Source organism: Rhinatrema bivittatum, chromosome 9 (assembly GCF_901001135.1).
Source record: "Rhinatrema bivittatum chromosome 9, aRhiBiv1.1, whole genome shotgun sequence".
Classification (NCBI taxonomy): domain Eukaryota; kingdom Metazoa; phylum Chordata; class Amphibia; order Gymnophiona; family Rhinatrematidae; genus Rhinatrema; species Rhinatrema bivittatum.
In genome coordinates, this window is record NC_042623.1 from 232,931,975 (window position 1) to 232,955,834 (window position 23,860).

Here is a 23,860-nt window from a genome sequence, read left to right on the forward strand (position 1 = left end):
GTTCATATGCAGATATCATAAAGGAACTGGTGGGGGAGGGGAAATTGTTGTTTCTGGTAGGCTAGGCACATTTTATAACTTTTTGGTGAGTACACTAGGAAATTATTGGTGTTTCTGGTAATTACAGACATTATACAACCATTTTTTATTATAGAAATGGTTAGGTAAGGGGTGCTTTTGGGAGGTTTGGAATGCATTATGGATATTTCTATTATTTCCTATAGAAAGAATAGTCTTGACTTACAACCAACTTGAGTTACAACCAGCCTTCTGGAACCAATTGAGTTTGTAAGTTAAGGGATCACTGTACCTGCATTGTTATTTATTAATCTGTTTTATTAGTCTTGTGTTGTCTTTATATTTTATTTTTAATTTCTTATTTATCTTATGTTAACTCTATCACATTTTATTATAAAGTATTTTATGATGAAATGTTATTGTACATTGCATTGATTTTTTTTTTTTTATAAGAAATGCAATTAATCAAATTAATAAACTAAACTCTGTTGGCTAGATAATGTTGAAAATTGGCATTTATCCAGCTAATTTATCTGGAGAGCTGATTCTGCCCTGGAACACCTCTGAGTTAGCCGGATAACTTTTTAGCAAGATATCAAAGCACAGCAGTATTTTCAAATCCCATTTATGTAGCTAAGTCTGAACTTAGCTGAACAAATAACACTGATTTTCAACCTCAATTATTATCAGCTATTTCTGATGTGATCCTGTAATATATAAAACATTGAAAGACATATGTCACATCATTTTTTTTTAATTTTAACATTTTTCAATAATTCAAAACATATTACGTTTCAGCAAATGAGCATAAATATTTCCATTATTTCTTAATGCAACCTTTTACATCATCCATCTTTCAAATAGAACTGAAAATAAGCAAATTCAGAAATTATTTTAAAATAGAAACAGAAATATAATATTACTACTTGCTCATGGTACTTATATACTATACAGAGGAGATCCCTTCTACATTAGAGCAATATTCACAGACATTTTTAACCAAAAAAAAAATCTGAGAGTAAGGCAGTTATTATATTTAAATCGCTGATTTAACCTGGATCAAGAGTCCACTGATGTGACTGTATAAAATTGTCGAGCTGATCCGGTTCGTAAAAAACATATCTATTCCCGGCCACTTTCATAATACATTTACATGGAAATCTCAGAATGATCTGAGCTTCATGACTTCTAACTTGTGGCAACAATGACAAAAACTTTTTTCTTTTCCTTTGGGTTTCCTTAGAAACATCTGGGTACATCCATATCTTCTGATTTAAATATAGAACAGACCGATTTCGTAGGAATTTCTTCATAATAATCTCTCTATCTGTAGATATTGAGAATTTTACCAATAAAGTGCCTCTTCCTTCTATTTGCTGTTGTTGTGTGGTTTCTAAAAACTCAGTAATATTTAGCACATTTTCTCCAGTTTCCATTTGATTCCCAGATGCTTCTTTAAGATCTGTCACAAAATAAGCTTTATTTATATTTGGTTGTTCTTCAAAGGGATCTTAAGAACATCTTTCAAATAGCTTTTGAATTGTTCCTTTGGAGATATCAGATTGCACTTAGGAAAATTCAATACTCTAATATTGGTATTTCTCAAATCATTTTCAATTATCTCTAGCCTCCTGTTAATAACAGTTTCAGTTTTTATCAATGTATTTTGCACTGTCTCAATTTTATTTATTTTCTCCTCTAATAGAGTTATTTTCTTCTCTTGTCCTTCCACCGACATTTTTAGGTTACCAAAGGATTCTTGCATTGTTTTCATAGATCCTGAGATAGTCATTAAGGAATTTTGAAGTGTAGCTATAGCAAGCCAGAGAGCTTCCAAAGTTATACTCTCTGGCTTTTCTAGCGGTTTCAATTCCGGGAAAGGAATTGTTTGAATCACAATATTTAAATTTTCCTCAGCTGTGGAGGTTTCCAGGGCCATTCCCTCTCCTCCTACGGCTCCAAGGCTTTCGGAAGGTTCCCTTCCCCCCTCGGGGGTTGACGCCATTAGTCCACCCTCCATAGCCGATGTTATGATCTCCCCTGCAGGGCACCCCTCGGGTGAACTCACCCCATTCAACGTCTCCCGTTGTTGAGGCGTTTCTGTGCTCGCAGACTGTGTCCATGTGGGAGGGGGGGAGGGGTCAGCGGGGCTCCAGGGCTTAGCGTTGTTTCAGCCGCATGCGACAGCGTTTGCTCACCGGATGTCGCTAGCGCGGGCCTCTCTGGATTTACTGCCGGGGAATAGAACTCCGAAATAGAAGTTTGCTGCAATGTCGGATTGGTGACACTCGAGGAAGTCACTCTAATCCGCGCTTTCCTCTTAGTATGTGGCATTTCTGCCAATTTCCCGAAGGAGAGGTAATATTTATTCAGCAAACTCTCAGGAGCTCCAGACGCCACGTCCTCTCAGGTAGGCACCATCTTGGGACCTCACTCGGGCCATCGGCTGCCAGTAATCAAAATGGCGCCGACAGCCTTTGCCCTTACTATGTCACAGGGGCTACTGGTGCCATTGGTCAGCCCCTGTCACATGGTAGGAGAACAAGAATGCGCCGGCCATCCAGTGCTCCTGCCATGTGACAGGATCCAGCCAATGGCACAGATACCCTGTCACATGGTAAGGGCAAAGGGCCATCGGCGCCATTTTGATTAGTGGCAGCCGACGGCCCTGGAGTGGGAGATCGCTCCAGGGCCCCCCACTGGACCACCAGGTACCTGTAAAAAGTTTTTTGGGGGGGGGGTTAGGAGGATGGGGGAAGCTAAGGGATTAGTTTTAAAGGGTCGGGGTGGGTTTTTTGTTTATCGGCTCGGGCGCAGCAGATAAACAAAACTGCGATCGGGCCCGATGAAAAAAACCTCACATGTGAATCGGAACCGGAATCCGAACCGATTCCGATTCACATCTCTATACAGCAGTCTTCAACTGACCTGTGCCTTGAACCTTCTGTGTGTGTAGCTGCTGAAATGCTGCAGTAAGTCTCTCCAAGCCGTCTTGCTGCTCCACAATGCGCTGGGCCAGGCCCGGTATGGCCTGCAAGGCAGTGAGTTGTGCCAGATCCATGGACTTAGCAATCTGTTATTATTTATGAGAGTTGTGGGTGAATCCTTGGGCCGGTGGCAGATGACCACACCCCCGGGGGAAGATCCCGAGAGGGACCACCGGTCAGGCTCAGAGTTAGGAGACAGACACACACTAGTTCCTTTATTAGACAGTAGTAGTGAGCTGGAATGCCTGGCTGGGCTGTAGTCTCTCAGATACTGGAACAGCAATCCCTGGAGGCTGAGCTGTAGAGAAAGCAAGGGTTCCTTACCTGTAACAGGTGTTCTCACAGGACAGCAGGATGTTAGTCCTCACATATGGTGTCAGGAGAAGAGTAACAAACTCCTAGCACGGCAGGATATTCTGCAGGTTCCCGCTAAGCAGTGGTCCAAAGATACCAAGGGGAAACAGCAGGGGGCGTGGAGACACCCGGTATGGACTACAGTTCCCAGAATCCCAGAGCGGCAGGGGAAGGCTCCTAACCAAAAGGAGGCTGAGGTGAAAGCCGAGGGTAATCTGGAGGAATTAGAGGCAGCTGAGAGCATGCTGTGGGAAGCCGAGGGTGTGTCCAGGAGTGAGGAAGAAAGCTCAGAGAGCAGTAGCATGGAGAGTGAGGAGGAGATGGACTGGGAGCTGCCTTCTGAGGATTCATCTGGGTCTGACATGGAGACGGAGTGAGTGTGTCATGCAGCGGTGGTGTTACCTGGTTTCACTACACACTTATACGGAGGACATGGTTGATTACCTCAAGAGATAGAGGTGAGACAGGACGGGGAGCACAACTGTAGGGGAGAAGGGGTGAGTTGATGCTGGATCCCCACGCTGGGTAGTCAGTGCAAGGTTAGAAGCCTGACTACAGACATTTCGGTTTCAGTGCAGAGGCAATAGTGAATTGCAATTTCTGCACAATCTTAGGAAAGAAAAAAAGACCTGGATTTTGGATAAACTATTATATGTTTGTTTGTGAATCCTTCCTCAGTGGAGGAGGGGGAAGAACTGATAATTGCATCTCGGTGAGAGCTCAGGAAAAATACCTGACTGGAGGAGGGCCAGTCAGAGACAGACTGGGAAACCTCATTCAAAAGGTTGACTCCTAAACTGTTTTAAAGAATTGCCAGAACGTCTGAATTTGCAGCAGAGCCCAGCCGTTTCAGCCTTGCTGCGATGCCTAGAGGGATGACAGCCCTGTGAGAGAAGGAACTACATCTCGCTGGTGAGAACTCCAGAGGTGCCCGCGACAATGGGTGACATCACAGGATGGAGCCCTGTACGGAAAACGTTTCTGTCAAAGTTTCTACAAAGCTTTGACTGACACTGGCACACTAAGTGCACTGAGCATTCTCAGCCTGCAATTATCCCTGTGAGCCACAGGTGTCTCCCTCAGTCTCGTCTTATAGCTAAAAGCGCAAGCGAAAATAAAATAAAAGTAAAAACGTATACAGACCCAACTCCACGGGGTGGCGGGTGGGTTTCGTGAGGACTAACATCCTGCTGTCCTATGAGAACACCTGTTACAGGTAAGCAACAATTGCTTTCTCTCAGGACAAGCAGGATGGTAGTCCTCACATATGGGTGAGTACTGAGCTGAGGATGCCCAAGAGTGCACCAAATGCACCCAAGACGCGCGAAAGGCGCAATGACAGGGGTGGAATTTGGAACGGAGGGCATCCTGAAACCCTTAACGAGTTGGTGGAAGGATGCTGGGTAGTTAAACCGAAAAGAATAAGAGCAGACAGACTGGCCAAACATGGAGCATGCCGGCTAGTCGTATCTAAGCAATAATGGGCTGCGAAGGTATGGAGAGCACTCCAGGTTGCAGCCTGATAAATATGTACAAGCAGCAGCGACCGAGGGGAAGCTATTAAGGCTGGGACGGATGTAATAGAGTGTGGATACACACAGTGTTGTAGTGAAATGCCTGCTTGTCGGTAGGTAAAGAGATACAGACCGTCAATTAGGAGGAATAGATCTGTTTGCCCACTGGAACTCACCGCTTGTCTCTTGCCACAGAAGGAAAGAGTTAGTTGGAATTCCTATGGAATGTGGTGTGATCTAGATAGAATGCAAGTGCACTATTACTGTCCAAGAAATGGAAAAACCCTCTCGCTTTGGTGAGAGAGAGGTGGTGAGAGAGTATATTCTGAGTAAGGTGAGATGCAACGTCTATCTTAAAAAAGATATGAAGTTGAATACGTAAAACCTCGGTCACGGAGGAACGCAGGGTCGGATGAGTATGTAACAAGATGTGTAACTCACTGACCCTGTTGGCAGAAATGACAATTATGAGGGAAAGAATTTCCCATGTCAAACTGTGAAATGAGAGGAATGGAAAGGCTCAAACGGAGAACGTATGAGACTTATAAGGATAAGAAATAGGTTCCATTCCATGACTATTTATTTATTTATTTATTTAATTTCTTTTACTATACCGATGCTCAAGACTAGGTCTTATCGTACCGGTTTACAATGTAACTGAGGAGAAACCAATTAACATCAAGGTAGAAAGTAAAGTTACATTAAACAGGGAGCGTAAAACCTGGGCAATGGAAGACAGTACAGAATTTAAACTAAGAAACAATTAGAGAGAGATAAATATATAATCAACAAAAACTATAAGATACGTAAACATAGATTTATCCTAGGCAGTTATTAGCATGGTATGTCCAGTGGGAGAAGGAAAGGGTGAGGTTGGGTGGGGGGGAAGGGGAGAGGGAAAAGAGGGGGTAGGGATTAGGGAGGGGTGGGAGAATGAGAGTCAGTGATGGTTGAGGAGATCCTTCAGCGGTAGGCTTCTGCGAACAGCCATGAAAATAGAGGCGGCTTGATCAGTGGATAATCCATGGTAAGCTGACTCAGAAGGGGTTTACCGTTAATCGGGTATCCCCACTCCCAAACTATACACCAATTGGAACAGAGGTGTACCTATGTGGAAGATGTCTGGGGAGCAGAATCCGAGGGAGCAAGAGAAAAGAGTGGTGTAGAAAAAGGAAAAGGGAAATACCCTTTTGTAAGCGTCATGTGGTAAATCATGCCATTTTGAATGGCAGGATTTATGTGTGGAAGGTTTTGTGATGCTACCAGTACCTGAGAACATCAGTGAGTCTACTATTTGAGACTGACTTGTGAGAAGGCAAATTGGTTACTGGTGTGATAGATTGAGAAGTATGGGAAGCATACTGGTCTCGGCCAGGACGTGGGTCTGAGGAACAATGAACCCCGTCCCATTCAACATTAGAAGAGTGCTGGCTATGAGAGGCAGCAGAAGAGACACATTTAAGAGGCCCTTGATGGAAGAAAGACATCTATGGGAACGCATTGGAAATATGTGTAGGGAGTAGAATCTGTGCACCGTATGATTCAATTCAGACGCAGAGGGCAAGTTCGGTTGACCTCAGCATTAGAAGATTTTTCCCACTACACATGTAGTCCGAGACCATGCGAGAGGATGGAAACCTACATGGAGAAGGTCTGCTAGTGCGTTCAGTAAATCTCTTAGATAAGTGGCCCGAGGATACATGGAGTGAGCAAGGGCCAAGGGTAGAGCTGCGCAGCTTCCTTGCAGAGCAGCGAAGAGGTTGTGCGTGCTTGTGTGTTGGAAAGCACACTGTGCCTATGCTGTTTGTCTGTATGCACAAAGATTTGTTGCAGAGGTAGTACTGGAAGGCATAAGGGCTATAACGCATGGCTACAAGCTCCAGGAAGTTTATGTGAAACTGTGCCTGGAGTGGAGTAGACGCATATTGGGTTGAGAAGCGTTTAGGTCAAACTTTACAACCCTGAGTAAATGCGAGCATGAGCAGAATCAGACTAGGTTTTGGTTCCAGACCTGCAATATGGATGAGGGACGAAAGCGGTTGAACAGCTTAGACCCACTGATAATGGAATTTCACTGAATCTAACCCATAGCAGTTTTGGATCTACGAGGAAAGTGCATAGTGAAAAAAAACCCATGGCCCGACAATGAAGACTTGAGGGGCTGAGGTTATGTAAAATGCATGCAGGGACATGTAAGAATTTATTAGAATTTATTAGAATGCTGGACAGGAAGGTCATTATGACTGTGGTGTCCAGAAGTGTTGTATAAGGGATTTATGGCAGTGACAGTAATCTCAGTTAGTAAATGTATAGTGAGTCATGAAGAAGTTAGAGCTCCTTGCATAGACTGACTGTGGTTATGCAGCTGTCCATGCAAGGAAAATTGTGAATGATGTTGCACTCCGCAGAGAAACAGCAGTCACCGATAGTGATTCAATGAATACCCCAGTTGCCGAAGCTGGTGCAACCGGCAGAGCTTGGGATTGTAATATTGTTGACTCACCATGAAGCACATAGAAAGATTAGAGGTAATGTACTTACTGCAATATGGAAGCATGGTGACCAGAGATACCATTTTACCTGTGCCTTCTGAAGAAAGTTGGTATTTCTGAGGTCCAGGATGGGCGGAGAGTAACTACTTTCTGTTGAAAGAAATAATAGTGTAATTAAAACTCCCCAACCCCCCCCCCTTCCCCCCCTCTGCACTTTGTAGCGTCTGGGGAGTGTACCGGGAACTTTGGTACAAAGTGGGGTGGCTGCTCTGATATCCGGCCAGTTGGGAGACCAGGAGGTGTCCAACTGGAGAGGCTGATGTAATCTGAATATCATGTAACCTCCCACGGGAGGGAGAGAGGTAAAGTCTTACCTGCATTTCTGTGTGCTGTACAAGGAGACATTGAGACCTGTCTTCAGGCTTCGAGGTGGACTTGTTTTTGAGGCAGTATTTGCTGAATCTCGTGTTTAACAGATCAGCTAATGCACCTGGAACTTTGGTTCTGAATCAGGAACCAGAAGCCAGAGCATTAATCAGTACAGAGCCTCGTTGCTGAAAAAGGGAGGATGTCCTGATGCAATCCCAAAGAAATGATAGAGAGGTTCTCTTGGTATTGTGGCTGACATAGCTGGCATAGCGATATGTGACACTAATACGGTTCTTGGAAGGTACATGACCTAGAACTTTTTGAACCACGTGGCTTGAATTAGAGAACACATCCATCGTGGATCACCGAAGGACGAGCCGGTGAAGATTGCTGGCTCCGTGGATTTCAGGAGTCATCGAGGGAGTAGACGCCCGTCTCAACTCTGATGCTGGTATGGTGGCGCAGGTATAGAGGAGACAGACTGAGCGTGGATGGCACTACCACGGTAGTTTTTTATGAAGGGCCACAATCCCCCACCAATATCGGTGGGGCACGCCTTGGGAACAGGGGAGCCGATTAACAACTCGTGAACCCGGTCCTCGTCTCAGCAGCTTGATGTCTCGTGACGCCAGTGCAGAATTCTTCGGAACTCGTTCCGGTGTTTCTGGAGCACCAAGGACTGTCAATACTGTGCGGAACAGTGTCGATGGCAGTGGTGATGTTGCTCGGCCCAAGCATTGTCCAGCATCGAGAAGGATAGCACCAATGTGCTGGATGGCGTCGGTGGCGGACACGATGCATGCCACGGTGCTCGGCCCGGTCTTTCCCCAGCGCCGAGATGGATGCCCTCGCTATCTTGGATGGCGACTGATGACGGACTGTCAGCATGCCTGCAGTGCTCCTGGCACTATGTGGTGTCGTAGGCTAATACGGGGCTTTAATAAGAACCCAAAGCATGGAGCACTGAGTTCAGGCGAGGGCATTATGTGGCGGTGCTATGTCGGTATTGTCGGTGTCAATGGCAGCCGAAGCGGCCTCAAGGGTATCGTCAAAAATATATATATGAAAAAACGTCGATGACTCGGCCAGAGCAATGATGACAGTGATGGAAGCACTGACGGTATCGGTGTAGGTATCTATGGGATCGATGTGGCATCGAATAATCAAAAAAATCATCATTGGCATCAGAAAAATGATATCAGCATCAATGGAGTCGATGACCGCATCGATAGGAACGCCGAAGACACCAATGGAAATGGCATGGGCGTCGAGGGCATCAATGTATGGAGGCAGGCGCCGACGGCATCGGTGGCATGGCCACGGGCATCGATGGCATGGCCACAGGCGTTGACGGTAACATAGAAACATAGAAATGACGGCAGAAGAAGACCAAACGGCCCATCCAGTCTGCCCAGCAAGCTTCACACATTTTTTTCTCTCATTCTTATCTGTTTCTCTTAGCTCTTGGTTCTATTTCCCTTCCACCCCCACCATTGAAATATCTAGCTTGATTAGTTAGGGGTAGTAGGGGTAGTAACCGCCGCAATAAGCAAGCTACACCCATGCTTATTTGTTTTACCCAGACTATGTTATACAGTCCTTATTGGTTGTTTTTCTTCTCCCCTGCTGTTGAAGCAGGGAGCTATGCTGGAAATGCGTGATGTATCAGTCTTCTCCCATGCCGTTGAAGCAGAGAGCCATGCTGGATATGCATAGAAAGTGAAGTATTAGACACATTTGGTTTGGGGTAGTAACCGCCGTAACAAGCCAGCTACTCCCCCGCTTTGTGAGTGCGAACCCTTTTTTCTTCTCCCCTGCCGTTGAAGCAGAGAACTATGCTGTATATGCATTGAAGGTGAAGCATCAGGCTTATTTGGTTTGGGGTAGTAACCGCCGTAACAAGCCAGCTACTCCCCTCTTTGTGAGTGTAAATCCATTTTTCCACATTTCCTCTTGCTGTTGAAGCTTAGAGCGATGTTGGAGTCACAGTAAGCATGTGTATGTTTATTGAATAAGGGTTTGTCTCCAGGCAGTAGCCGTCATTCTGGCGAGTCACCCACTCTTCATTGGCGGCCTCTTGACTTTATGGATCCACAGTGTTTGTCCCATGCCCCTTTGAAGTCCTTCACAGTTCTGGTCTTCACCACATCCTCCGGAAGGGCATTCCAGGCGTCCACCACCCTCTCCGTGAAGAAATACTTCCTGACATTGGTTCTGAATCTTCCTCCCTGGAGCTTCAAATCGTGACCCCTGGTTCTGCTGATTTTTTTCCTACGGAACAGGTTTGTCGTTGTCTTTGGGTCATTAAAACCTTTCAAGTATCTGAAAGTCTGTATATATCACCTCTGCTCCTCCTTTCCTCCAGGGTGTACATATTTAGATTCTTCAATCTCTCCTCGTACGTCATGCGATGAAGATCCTCCACCTTCCTGGTCGCCCTTCTCTGTACCGCTTCCATCTTGTCTTTGTCTTTTTGTAGATACGGTCTCCAGAACTGAACACAGTACTCCAGGTGAGGCCTCACCAAGGACCTGTACAAGGGAATAATCACTTCCCTTTTCTTACTCGATATTCCTCTCTCTATGCAGCCCAGCATTCTTCTGGCTTTAGCTATCGCCTTGTCGCATTGTTTCGCCGACTTCAGATCATTAGACACTATCACCCCAAGGTCCCTCTCCTGCTCCATGCACATCAGCTTTTCCCCCCCCATCGAATACAGTTCATTCGGATTACCACTCCCCATATGCATGACTTTGCACTTCTTGGCATTGAATCTGAGCTGCCATATCTTCGACCACTCTTCCAGTTTCCTTAGATCCCGTCTCATTCTCTCCACTCCTTCCAGCGTGTCCACTCTGTTGCTGATCTTCGTGTCATCCGCAAAAAGACAAACCTTACCTTCTATCCCGTCCGCAATGTCGCTCACAAAGATATTGAACAGGACCGGTCCCAACACCGATCCTTGCGGTACACCACTTAAAACCGCTCTCTCTTCAGAGAAGGTTCCATTTACCATCACACATTGTCTTCTGTCTGTCAGCCAATTTGCAATCCAGGTCACCACCTCGGCCCTCACTCCTAAGCTTCTCATTTTATTCACCAGTCTCCTGTGTGGAACCGTATCAAAAGCTTTGCTGAAATCCAAGTATATGATATCGAGCGCTCTTCCTCGATCCAATTCCTTGGTTACCCAGTCAAAAAAGTTAATCAGATTTGTCTGACAGGATCTTCCCCTGGTGAATTCATGTTGCCTCTGGTCCATCAATTCTCCAGACTGTAGATAGTTCACTATTCTCTCTTTCAGCAGTGACTCCATTACTTTTCCCACCACTGAAGTGAGGCTAACCGGTCTGTAGTTGCCAGCCTCCTCCCTGTTCCCACTCTTGTGAAGCGGGACCACCACCGCTCTTCTCCAATCACTCGGCACCACTCCCGTTTCTAGGGATCTATTGAACAGGTCACACAGCGGAGCTGCCAGAACATCTCTGAGCTCCCTCAATATCCTTGGATGAATCCCATCAGGCCCCATGGCTTTGTCCACTTTCAGGTTCTTTAGCTCTTCCCACACATTTTCTACTGTAAAAGGATTTTCATCCATTCCACTTCCCTCCAGTTTCTTGTTGTGTAGAGATGGTCCTTTCTCCAGGGTCTTCTTTAGTGAACACAGAGCTGAAGTATTCGTTTAATATTTCTGCCATTTCTTCGTCTCTCTCCACACATTGATCATTACCACCTTTCAATTTCACTATACCACTTTGGACCTTTCTCTTTTCGCTGATGTATCTGAAAAATGTTTTGTCACCATTTTTTATCTCCTTGGCAATCCTCTCTTCTGCTTGACTTTTTGCCAACTTGATTAATTTCTTTGTCTCCCTCAGTTGATACAAATATTCTTCTTTGTGCTCCTTCCTTTGGGATCTTTTATATTTCTTGAATGCTATTCTTTTAGCTTTAATTTTGTCAGCCACCTCCTTTGAGAACCAGATAGGTTTCAATTTTCTTTTGCTTTTCTTTACATTTCTAACATATAGAGCAGTTGCCTTGGTGATTGCTCCTTTTAGATTGGTCCACTGTTGATCCACATCTCTCTCGTTCTCCCATCCTTTAAGTTCTTCCTCCAGGTACTTCCCCATTTCCTCAAAGTCTGTGTTTTTGAACTGTAAAACTCGGGTCTTTGTGGTTCTTTTCCCTATTCTTTTAGTGATATTAAACCATACCGTTTGATGATCACTACTGCTGGATCGACTCGGGCACCAATGGCATCAATGCCACCGACATGGGCATCGATGGCACCAACATGGGCACCGATGGAATGTTGGCATGGATGCCATCGATGGAATTGACATTGGCATCGATGGAATCCACTTTGGCATGGATGGCATCGATGGAATCGACCTGACATCGATGTCCATCGATGGAATCGACCTGGGCATCAAAGTCCATGGATGGACTTGACCTAGCAATCGATGTCCATTGATGGAATCGACCTGGTATCGATGGCCATCGATGGAATCAACCTGGGCATCGATGCCCATCGATGGAATCGATCTGGCATCGATGGCCATTGATGGAATCGACCCTGGCATTGATGGCCATCGATGGAATGGACCTGGCATTGATGCCCATCGATGGAATGGACCTGGGCATTGATGGAAATGTCCTGGGCATCGATTACATTAATAAAATAAAGGATGGCATCGATGGAAATGACCCTGGCATCGATGGAAGTGCCCCGGGCGACGGCGGCATCGACCCGGGCATGGATGGCACCAACAAGACAAGGTGTACGTCGATGGCATCAATCCGAGCAATGATGGCACCGATGAAATTGAAGGAAAAATCAGTGCCATGGATGAAAAACATGGATGGCACTGATAGAAATGATGCATGGACCGATGGCATCAGTGTACCGCGGGGGGAGGGGTACCGATGGCATGTAAGAATCCAGGACGGTTTGAAGGGGGTACCGACGGTAGCGATGGGGGCATCGACTACGCGAGGGTACCGAGGAAATCGAAGGACCTGAATCGACAGGGGCCCTGGCGGCAACGGAAACCATGGAAGTCCCTGTCCCACTAGGGCTAATAACCAGGCAGAGTGTCACAGAGGGACACTCGCAGGCTATGTGTCCTAACTGAAAACATAGGGAGAGAGAAGACCACAGTCGGTTGGCAGATCAGGAAGGTGACAGGAACCGACCAAAAAAACAAGGCATTGTACTCACTGAGCATCGAATAAATATACGTGAAGGGAGACCCGTGCAGAGAAAAAGTGTTTGTGAAGGTTAAGTTTAAGTGTTTCCATGGGGAAAAAGTGTTAGAATTTCTCACAGAGCTCCTAACCGCTATGCTTACTGCAGAGCAGAAAAAAGAAGACTGAGGGAGACACCTGTTGCTCACAGGGATAATTGCAGGCTGAGCATGCTCAGTGCACTCAGTGTGCCAGTGTCAGTCAAAGCTTTGTAGAAACTTTGACAGAAAGGTTTTCCAGATAGGCTCCATCCTGTGATGTCACCCATATGTGAGGACTACCTGCTTGTCCTGTGAGAAACTGAAATATAGTGAGTGGGCAGGGTATGCAGAGTTCATGGACAGAACCTGATGATAACACTCACACAATGTCTCATATAAGCCCAGGAGCTGGAATGAAGTAGGCCCTCAAGGAGCGAGTACATGGTTCCAGGGAAAGCTCTGAGAGAGCGATGGTAACTCACAGATGTAGTAGGCAGCGATGACTTCCAGGTAGAAGTGAATTCCGAAGAAATCCGGGAACGAGGGCCCTTGAGGAGCGAGTACCGGTTCCAGACTGCAACCTACAAAGTAAGAGAGAACGAGGCCCCCGAGGAGTGGGTACCCCTGTTTAGTCCGAGGAGGCAGAGTACGTAGATAGAACGAATCCTTATCTGTTATCCATATCCATGCTAACTCAAGTTGTTAGCAATTCAGAGACCTTTAAATATCTGAAGCAGATGATGTCATCTCAGGGGGATGCCCCTGAGGTTTGCGCCACTTTTGGTACTTGAGGTGGGGCCGCGCCACGTGCGCACCCCTAGGCATCAGGTCAACATGACGGATTGCAGCGTCGGGCCGGTCCGGGGATGGCGGACGAGGATGGCCGAAAGACACCGCGGCAGCCAGCCTTCCATCAACCCCGGAGGGAGTCACCAATGTGGTAAGGTGGGCAAAGTGGAGACGTTGGGCAGCGACGGTCGCAACACTTTCATCTTCGTTGCGGGAGGAATTATCTGTACAATTTGACACTATTAAAAATTCAACACCTTTGGACACCTTTGAACAACTTGTTGACTTCAATACAAACTTGGACAAATTCAGAAGTGACATGAAAGCAGTCAAATATAAAAAATTTCTGCGTGACGAATCAGACTATTCAAAAGGCTTCATCTACCCTTGGATGTCCACAGTGAACACGCCACGCAAAAAAGTTACTTTTGCGAATTCCTCCTCGGACGACTCATCCGGGGACGAGATAGTCCCATCTACTCATCAAGAGGATGTCCCGGCTATACCTGTTCCACAAGCTTCAACTTCAATCTCATCACAACATTCCTCAGCCTTATTTTTCTCGCAACAACAACCTTATTTAGATCCCCTGCAACCTGGGAAACCTTTATGGAATCCCAGGTATTAAGGACGCCCACAGACTTTCCAGAGCTTGAGGATAACGTGCAACACATGGCAGCAACAACCCTACAATCCATGGCAATAACCTCTACATCTTCAGGTCCAGCTTTCAACTTGTCCTCATATCAATTCTCCAAGACTTAAGTTTCAATTTTGGACAAAGGTCTTTCCTTTGTACCCACTATTCCCAATGACCCTTTTAACATTCAAGTGTACCTGTTTCGGTTTTTCCGTATGCTTCGCATTAAATGCTTTTTTGCCAACACTCCCCCTACAAATGATCTATCTATAGTACGAAAAAAATCCAGATGGCTCCCTCCGGACCAATAGACCCTGTTTTGTTCACTTTGGAAAAATTAGTCCAGTCAGAGATACAATGTCTACCACAAAAACTGAGAAAACATTATAGCATTTCAAAGGACGAAAAAGCAGCCATCAAGTCTTTAGTAGATGATCCTGCAATCATTGTTAAACCTGCTGATAAAGGGAGTAGAATAGTGGTCTTGAACAAAATTGACTATATGGAGGAAGTAACACGTCAATTGTCAGATACAAACTTCTATGTTCCACTCACTTCTGACCCTACACAGGAGTTACAAGATCTGATTAAAAACATTGTACAACATTGTACAAGACTGTACAAGATATCAAAAAAGATATAATTGCGATGGAGAAGGTAAAGAGAAGGGCGACCAAAATGGTAAGGGGAATGGAACAGCTCCCTTATAAGGAAAGACTAAAGAGGTTAGGACTTTTCAGCTTGGAGAAGAGATGGCTGAGGGGGAAATGATAGAGGTGTTTAAAATCATGAGAGGTCTAGAACGGGTAGATATGAATCGGTTATTTAGTCTTTCAGATAATAGAAAGACTAGGGGGCACTCCATGAAGTTAGCATGTGGCACATTTAAAACTAATCGGAGAACGTTCTTCTTCATTCAACACACAATTAAACTCTGGAATTTGTTGCCAGAGGATGTGGTTAGTGCAGTTAGTATAGCTGTGTTTAAAAAAGGATTGGATAAGTTCTTGGAGGAGAAGTCCATTACCTGCTATTAATTAAGTTGACTTAGAAAATAGCCACTGCTGTTACTAGCAACGGTAACATGAAATAGACTTAGTTTTTGGGTACTTGCCAGGTTCTTATGGCCTAGATTGACCACTGTTGGAAACAGGATGCTGGGCTTGATGGACCCTTGGTCTCACCCAGTGTGGCATGTTCTTATGCCTTTGACTCAAATCAAATTACTTCCCGTGAAGCTACCTTCTTACAGAGTTTCCAAAAATTCCCACATTTTACATTCTCCCTAAGATTCATAAAACCTTAATAAATCCCCCAGGATGCCCCATTGTTGCTGACATAGGCTCAGTTTTAGAACCTTTATCCCAATTTGTGGAAATATTTTACAACCTTTAGTTTGCAAAAGCCGGTCCTATGTCCGTGACTCCAATCATTTCATTAACATTTTAGAAGAGATTTCCCCTCCCTCTGATACATGTTTCTTGGTGACTTTAGATATTACATCTTTATATTCTAACATTCCTCAGGACGAAGCATTAACATTATTTGAGGATATTTTGAATGCCTGCCCTGACCTTGTCGTATCTCTACAGATTTTTTATTATCTTTGACACGGTTAGCCCTTACCAGAAACTACTTTCAATTCCATAATACCACATATCAACAAATTAAAGGAACAGCTATGGGGGCCACAATGGCCCCCAGTTTGGCTTGTTTATATGTGAGCAAGTTCAAATATTCCAGCCGGGCAACTGTTAAGATGTTTACGCCTCAGATCATCACGAGCAGACTTTGTAATTTGTAACTCAAGCTAAGCAGATGCTGCTTAGGTTCAGGGAGATAGGGTACCCTCACCAGGTTCTTCGCAGAGCATTCAAGAGAGCCCTGTACGTGAATTGAGCCCTTTTTATTCCTCAGGTTAAAACAGTAGACACTTGTATTAATCGTATTTTGCCTTTCTCCACCCATGTCAACAGTATTACTTCCATAATAAAATGTCATTGGTCCTTGTTGGCGCTTCATGAAGTTTTTGATTGTCCCCTACGCTTTTCTTTTTCCGTGGTATAAACCTCAGGGACATTTTAGTTCATTCCCATTTTCAGGATAGCCCTTCTTTAGGTTTACAGAAACTTTCAGGCCACCAACCATGTGGACATTGCTCTGTTTGCCCTCATGATGTTCCCACTTCCACTTTTGAAGACCCCATTACTCACAGAAAATTCCATCTTAATTTCTCTACTACATGTCAATCACGGGGAGTAATTTATATGATTTCTTGCCCTTGCCCTAAACTGTATGTGGGCAAAACTACCAGGCAAGTTAAGAAAGAATTGTAAAACATCGTTCCAATATTCGAACTGGCTGAGAAACGGCACCTTTGGTTACACATTGGCAATCGGCAGGGCATTCAGAAAATGATTTAAAGTTTTTCATTATTGACATGTTACTTCCACCCTCTCGGGCCGGCAATTTTTCTGAGATGCTGATTCGTAAAGAGCAAAAGTGGATCTTTAAATTAGATTGTCTCCATCCTAAGGGATTAAACAATGAAATCGAGTGGCAATATTTCATATAACATTTCATATAATGTCTCTCCTGTGTTTTGTTTTGATTTTATTTCCTTTTTCATTACTGTATTAATTGCTTTCTGATTGGTTAGGCTCACTCTCCTCCGATTGGTGCAAAATTCTCATGCCAAAACTGTCTGCTTTAAACGCCGAGTTCTGTCAATTCTTCTCGCTCTCCTTGCCTTGTCAGCTGTATGAAAACCACTCTGCATTTAAAGGTATGCTTTATCGGCGTAAATATTGACACTGTGTACCCTGCCCTTTGGTCTGGTTTCTACAAATGTGTATTTTTGCTTTTATGTTTCAGTTTCTAAATACTTACCTTGTCCCTCCCAACGTAGCCTTCAGGTGAAACACAGGGTCCGTGTCGGGGGACCCTAAAGAGAACTAGTTGAGTTTGGCATTTGAACAATGGAGTTGTCAAATTAAATAAAACAAAAATTGTTTTCCTGCAATATCCTTAAGTTTGGACCTTTAAATTCTTTGCATTCCTTTGGCGTTTGATATTATTAAAACCCTAACAGAAGCAGTATAGGGATACCAGGCTTCTAAGATGGCAAGGATGACCTGCATGGAATGGCTATGGGGTCTTTTTCAAAGGGTTTAGTTACCTAACTTTGGGTGATAGGTATCTAATTAGGCCCTTTTGAAAACAGACTATGGGTGAACACCTAATTTAAGTGCCTATTTTCACTAGCCACCTAAATTTAGGTGCCAAAAATGTGGATAGCTATGGAAGGGAAGGAGAGTTAGGACAGGGACATAAGGTTAGGTGCTTAACAATGAATTTCAGCAATAGGCAGAATCCAACTTCAGAAAGGATCTGTGTGACAATGACAGAGTCCTGTTTCATGGCTACTATTTTACTCATGAAAATGTCTTTGATTATTGCCCAGTTATTAAAGAACTCAATAAAATCAAATATATTTTATATCTAACTATAAATACATACGGCTTTGGCTATCACCCCACGCATAGTCCCTCCAAGAGCAGATGCCATTCCAAAACGGCCATTGTTAAGTATGTTCATGGCTACATTGAAACCATTTCCTATTCCACCAAGGACATTTTCAGCTGGGACTTTCACATTGTCAAAATAAACTTCAGCCGTATTAGAAGCTTTTATTCCCATCTTCTTCTCTGGTGGACCACTGATAAAATTGAAAAACAAAAAAAAACATTAAAAAATACTAAGCTAGAGAAGATGTACTGTGAGCAGTATCATACAGGAGACCAGAGATGGAAGACCATTTCCAGTCGACGTACCATGGGGTACGTCGACTGGAAGACATTTACTTTAAGTAAATGACCCTTTTATTTTAATTATTCTCTATGTTACTTTGGCAACACATGTAAAATTGTCATACCAATAAGGTTATTTGAATCTTGACTGGAAGCCAGTGCTATACCACTGGCTGACAATCAGTGCTACTCTGATATTACATTTTCAGGAGATGGGGTATTAAAATTAACTCATCTAGGAGCCTATTAGACTCTCTGGATTGACTCCAACTGGTCTATATCCTTTTGTAGGTACCACAGTATTCTAAATGAAGACTCACCAGGAACCTATACAGGGGCAATTTCACCTCTTTTTTTTCTGCTGCTGCCGCTTTATCCACCTGTTTGACCACTTTAAGATCAGATACACTCATCCCCAGATCCTGCTCTTTCATCATGCTTAGAATTTCACCCCAATACTGTACTTTTCCTGTGGGTTTTTGCACCCTAAATGCACAACTCTGCATTTTTTAGCATTAAATCTTAGCTGCCAGAACCTAGACCATTCCTTGAGCTTCGCTAGATCCCTCCTCATATTTCTACACCTTTCTGGCTGTCTCCCTGTTGCATATTTTAGCATCATTGGCAAAAAGATAAACCTTCCACAATTTTGTTCATGATGAGATCTGGGGAAGTCCCCAGACTGATCGATTTCCGGATGGACAACTCCCGCAGGAGTGGAAACCAGACCTGTTTCAGCCAATGAGGGGCTATGAGGATCATAGTCCCTCTGTCTTCATGAAGCTTCACGATTTTCACCACTAAGGGAATCGGACGATATGCATACAGGAGACCCTTGCCCCAATTACAGGCAAGGGCGGCCGAAGCTGGTTTGCTGTCTGACTTGTACAGGGAGCAAAACCGAAGCACCTTACTGTTGCAGGGGGACATGAACAGATCTAAGTCTGGGCTCCCCCAGAGGTATAATATCCGATTCGCTACTTCCTGGTCCAGGGACCACTCGTGGGGTCTGAAGGCTCGACTCAGCCAGTCCACTACCACGTTCTCAGTCCCTGCCAGGTACATGGCCCTGAGCACCATCCCGTGGGACAGCGTCCAAAACAAGATCTGCACTGCTTCCTGATTTAGGAGATATGATCCCATGCCTCCCTGCTTGTTGATATACCACATGGCTAATTGTTTGTCGGTCTGGATCAAGACCAGATCAGGATAACTTTGTTGGACAGCCAATCTCTGAAAGCCCATAGATTGTACCTGATCTCCTGAAGCTCCAGGAAGTTCATTTGACAAGAACATTCTTGAGCTGAGCAGGCATGTTGTGAAGACCCATGGGGTGGACACAAGCCTGAATGGCAAAACTCAGTATTGGAAGTGCTGTGTTCCCACCACAAATCAGAGATACTTCCTATGAGTGGGAAAGATCTCAATGTGAGTGTATGCATCCTTTAGGGAACATAGCCAGTCCCCTTTTTGCAAAAGGGGGATCAAGGTGCCCAGGGAAACCATCTTGAACATTTCTCTGTTTAGAAATTTGTTCAAGGCCCTTAGGTGTAGGATGGGATAGAGTCCCCCTGTTCTCTTTGGAATCAGGAAATACATGGAATAGAAGTCCCAACTTCTTTGCCCTGGTGGTACAGGCTCGACCGCTCTGGCCATTAAGAGGGAGGAGAGTTTCGCGTGTAGTACCTCCTGATGCACTACCTGTCCCCAGTATGGGCATGGAGGGCAATTTGGTGGGACACTCAATAGATTCAATTGGTACCCTTGGCGGATGATGGATAGAACCCACTGGTCTGAGGTTACACTGGGGCACTGGTTCACAAAGAACCACAGCCTGCCCCCAACCAGAGGGTCCATCATCCCAGGTACGGACAACTGGCTTATGCTCCCTGTGGCCCAGTCAAAACTCTGTCCTTGGAGTTGACTGAGAAGCTGGCTGGGGTTTGGGCTCTCTGCTGCCTGGGACAACCATGGGAGCCCTGATGGTGTTGATGGGATCGAGGAGGCAGAGGATAGTACTTCCTCTGGTGGAAGAAAGACTTACTTGGCCCTGTTCTTGATAGCCTACTGGATGAGGAGTACTGGCAGAGAGTTGGTGGAGAGTCTCATGGCGGTCCCAATGTTGGGCCTCATCATCCCTCACCCTAACTCCGAAGAGATTCTCTCCAGTGCACAGCATGTCAGCGAGTCTTTCCTGTACATCTGGTCAGAAATCCGAAGCCCGCAGCCATGCCATTCTGCGGGCGCCGCTTCCCACTGCAGAGACTCTTGACGCAATCTCAAAAACATTGTACATGTTAGAATCCGGCTCTTTAATAGTCTTATTAGATAAGCTACGCTGCTTAGAAATTTGCATCTGGTGATTGTATATACTGGAGCTTTAAATTGGTCTCTTGTATCAGTTATTTATATAAAACTTGATAATTTAACTGTTTACGTAATGTATTAACTGTTATATGTAAAATTTGTTGCTACATTTTGTTTTTCTGTATAACATGTTATATGTAAAGCCTGTTGCTAAGTTACTGTTCACTGTGAACCGAGGTGATGTAAATCTATACGTACCGCGGTATATAAGAATCTATAAATAAATAAATAAATAAATAAATTGCATGGATTTCATGTTTTCCGCACTCCAGACTCCTGTGCACCAGCGACATGAGGGTGTCTTGCTGCTGTTGAGACAGCTGCTCAGCCACCTCCTGCACCTGCTTCCAGATGCCCGTGACTACAGGCTATGTAGAGCTGGTAGGCAGCGATGGAGGTAATAAGCATGTTGCCTTGGAACATAACATACCAAGAGCATTCATCACTCTGTGGTCCTTCCCCGGGGACACCGAGGAATGGGTCTGAGAGCGCTTGGCCCTCTTGAGAGCAGATTCAACCACCACCAACTGGTGAGGCAGCTAGCACTTATTGAATCCGGCAGTCTTCTGGACGAGGTAGACCTCATCCTCCTTCTTGTTAACGGAAGGCGCTGTGAAGGGGTGTTCCCATATCCTCAGCAGCAACTCCTTAAGGATCTCAGGTACGATCTCCTTAGGAGGCTCCTTGAACTGAAGGATTTCAAGCATTTTATGCCTGGCATCCTCTTCAGTCAACAGGTGAAGTGTGATAGCCTCCGCCAACACCCTACTAACCCTGCAAAGGTCAAGTCCTCAGATGGAGATTTCCTTCTTTCATCAGGAGGAGAAGGCTCTTATGGGAGCCCATCAGAGTCCTTGGAGGACTCCGTCGGATCATCCCCCCAGGGGTCATAGGGACCCTCATCCTCACTGTATACTACAGGGAATGGGAGCCTAGATGCTCGGTTTAAATCCAAAGGTGCAGGCACTGGTACAACTGGACGGGGGTCTACAGGCCTTGGTGTCTCTGCCAGCCTTGGTGGAGCATCCTCCTCAGAAGAACCAACAATGACCACCATATTGGTAGGGGGAGGCCTCAGTGCCCTGCCGGGCACCGTTGCTGTCCCAGGAAAAGGCACCAGTTGGGTCGGTGATGCACTGATGAGCACGTTGAACTTCTCCAGAAGCAGCATGAGTATGGGCAGTACTGGCTCCGGTGCCCACTCCACCACTAGCTGGACTCAGCACTACAGCTTCTTCTCAAATGTTGCCAATGCCAACTCAGACTGGTAGAAAGGATGGGTGACCAGATCGTCAGACCTGCGAAGGGAATCAGTGACTGGCGCCAGAAACAGTGGAGACATCGCAGACCCCCAGCATTGATAGAGGATGGGCTCTCCTTGCCGCAGGGTCACTTAGGGGCATTGTGGCAAAAGCCAGTGCATCCCCACACCCAGCACCATGCATCGACGGAGACCGGTGCCAATGCTTCTTAGGCTTCCCTTGATGCTTGGCCCAGTTTTTCCCCTGTGCCGAGGTCAAAGACAATAAATCTGGTGTCCTCGGCCCAGAGGAGATGTACAACGGTCGGTCTCTGGCGCCCCTGGTGACATCGACAGAATTGAAAGTCCTGCCGATGTCGATATGTCCATCAGTGCGGCTGCAAGGTCCATCGATGCCGATGCCACGGACTTCCTCGACCCAAAGAGCTGATCCATCTTGTCGCGTCGAAGCCAACGATCCTTTGGGGTCATCTGGGTGCCTAAGCGGCAACCCTGGATGTCATGCGATGCCCCCAGGCAGCTAATAAACACCTCCTGAGGATCAGTGATAGACATGATCCTCAGGCACCAGGGGCATTGGCGAAAACCGGACATGGCCATTATGGGGTGAAACAAAAGGGCCGAAAAGTCAAAAGCGATGGCAGCGAGCATCAATGGCCGGTAGGCAGTAAGGCACCGCCACCACAGGGGAAATCAACCGCAAAAGGACACTTACCTGAAACGCCGCAAACCCTGACTAGGGAAACTAAGGGAAGGTACCAAGAGGGACCCAGCGACAGATCGAAGGAAAAAACCACAAAACGCGCGAAGAGAAAAGAGGCTTTCCACAAGGCTAAAAACAGCCAAAGTGAGCTCAATCAACCGCGAGGCTTACAGTTCCACGGAAAAGAAGAGACTGAAGAGGGACCCAGCATGGAGATGTGGTTTAGGGCATGATGAGCATGTTCAGTGTGCCTAGTCAAAGTTCTAGAAACGTTTACAAAAGTTTTCTGCATCGGGGCTCCATGTGATGTCACCCAGGGATGAGGACATATCTAATTCTGTTACGCTTGCCAGCCGCGAGGCCCCGCAGCCGGCTTCACTCATCCCTCGCCGCCCGCTCGCAGCATCACTCGTTTTCCTGGCAGCAGCGTGGAGCCGCTGCCAATGCACGTTCCCCCAGATCGGGCCCTCCGAAGCTCCCGCTCGCATGGCGGCCAAGACGCTGCCGACCTCCTCATGAGTGGACCCTCCCTAGGCACGCGCGTGCACCGTTCCAGCTCATTTAAAGGGCCAGTGTCGGGAAAAGGGTGCTCGGCCCCTACTGATGATGTCGGTCCCTCTGGTCTATTAAAGGCCGCCTCTGGCTCCAGCAAACAGACTTGGCAACGTTTCCCACATTCCTGTCTCAGCAGTCCTGTTGCAGTGTTCTTGCTCCAGCACTCTGATTCTGGCTCCCCGGTCCCAGTGCCTCCGCTCCGGTTTCGGTCCTCGCCCCCTGCTCTGGCTTCAGACCTCGGACCGGCCCTGACCAACACCTACTGTGGCCTGCCTCTGACCTGACCTGACCTATGCCTACTGCTGCCTGCCTCTGACCGGACCTGACCAACACCTACTGCTGCCTGCCTCTGACCTCAGATCCGACCTGACCTATGCCTTCTGCTGCCTGCCTCTGACCGGACCTGACCACCTCCTTCTTCTGCCTGCCTCTGACCCTGGACTGGACCTGACCATGCCTACTTCTGCCTACCTCCAGCCTCGCCTGAGCCATGCCGGTCCGGCCTCCGGCCCCTGCTCCAGTTCCTACAGACCAGGCTTGGCCTGCCTCTCGTCTACCTCAGGCTCACGGCCCTGAAACATCTGCCTGTTCTGTCCACTCTCCTGGGACCAGCCGCACAAAGACCCACCTAAGACCAGCCAGCCCCAGCACCCAAGGGTTCAACCTGCGGGGAACGAGGGCTGGTAGTGGCGAAGCTCCTGCTGGCCTCTGCTTCCTGTTCGGCCTCACCTCCCGACAGTGGGGACCTGTGGGGTTCATCCCCACAGGTAG

At 46.2% G+C, this 23,860-nt stretch overlaps 1 protein-coding gene across 6 annotated transcripts in view; it reads right to left on the reverse strand.

Annotated features, from left to right (window-relative positions):
• Window positions 1-23,860, reverse strand: part of LOC115099048 (very long-chain specific acyl-CoA dehydrogenase, mitochondrial-like) — a 490,244-nt gene that overhangs the window by 257,106 nt on the left and 209,278 nt on the right. For all 6 annotated transcript variants that reach the window (XM_029616323.1, XM_029616322.1, XM_029616317.1 and 3 more), the window contains one exon: window positions 17,914-18,112. In XM_029616323.1, the coding sequence (XP_029472183.1) occupies window positions 17,914-18,112 (199 nt within the window). The remainder of the gene's footprint in view (window positions 1-17,913; window positions 18,113-23,860) is intronic.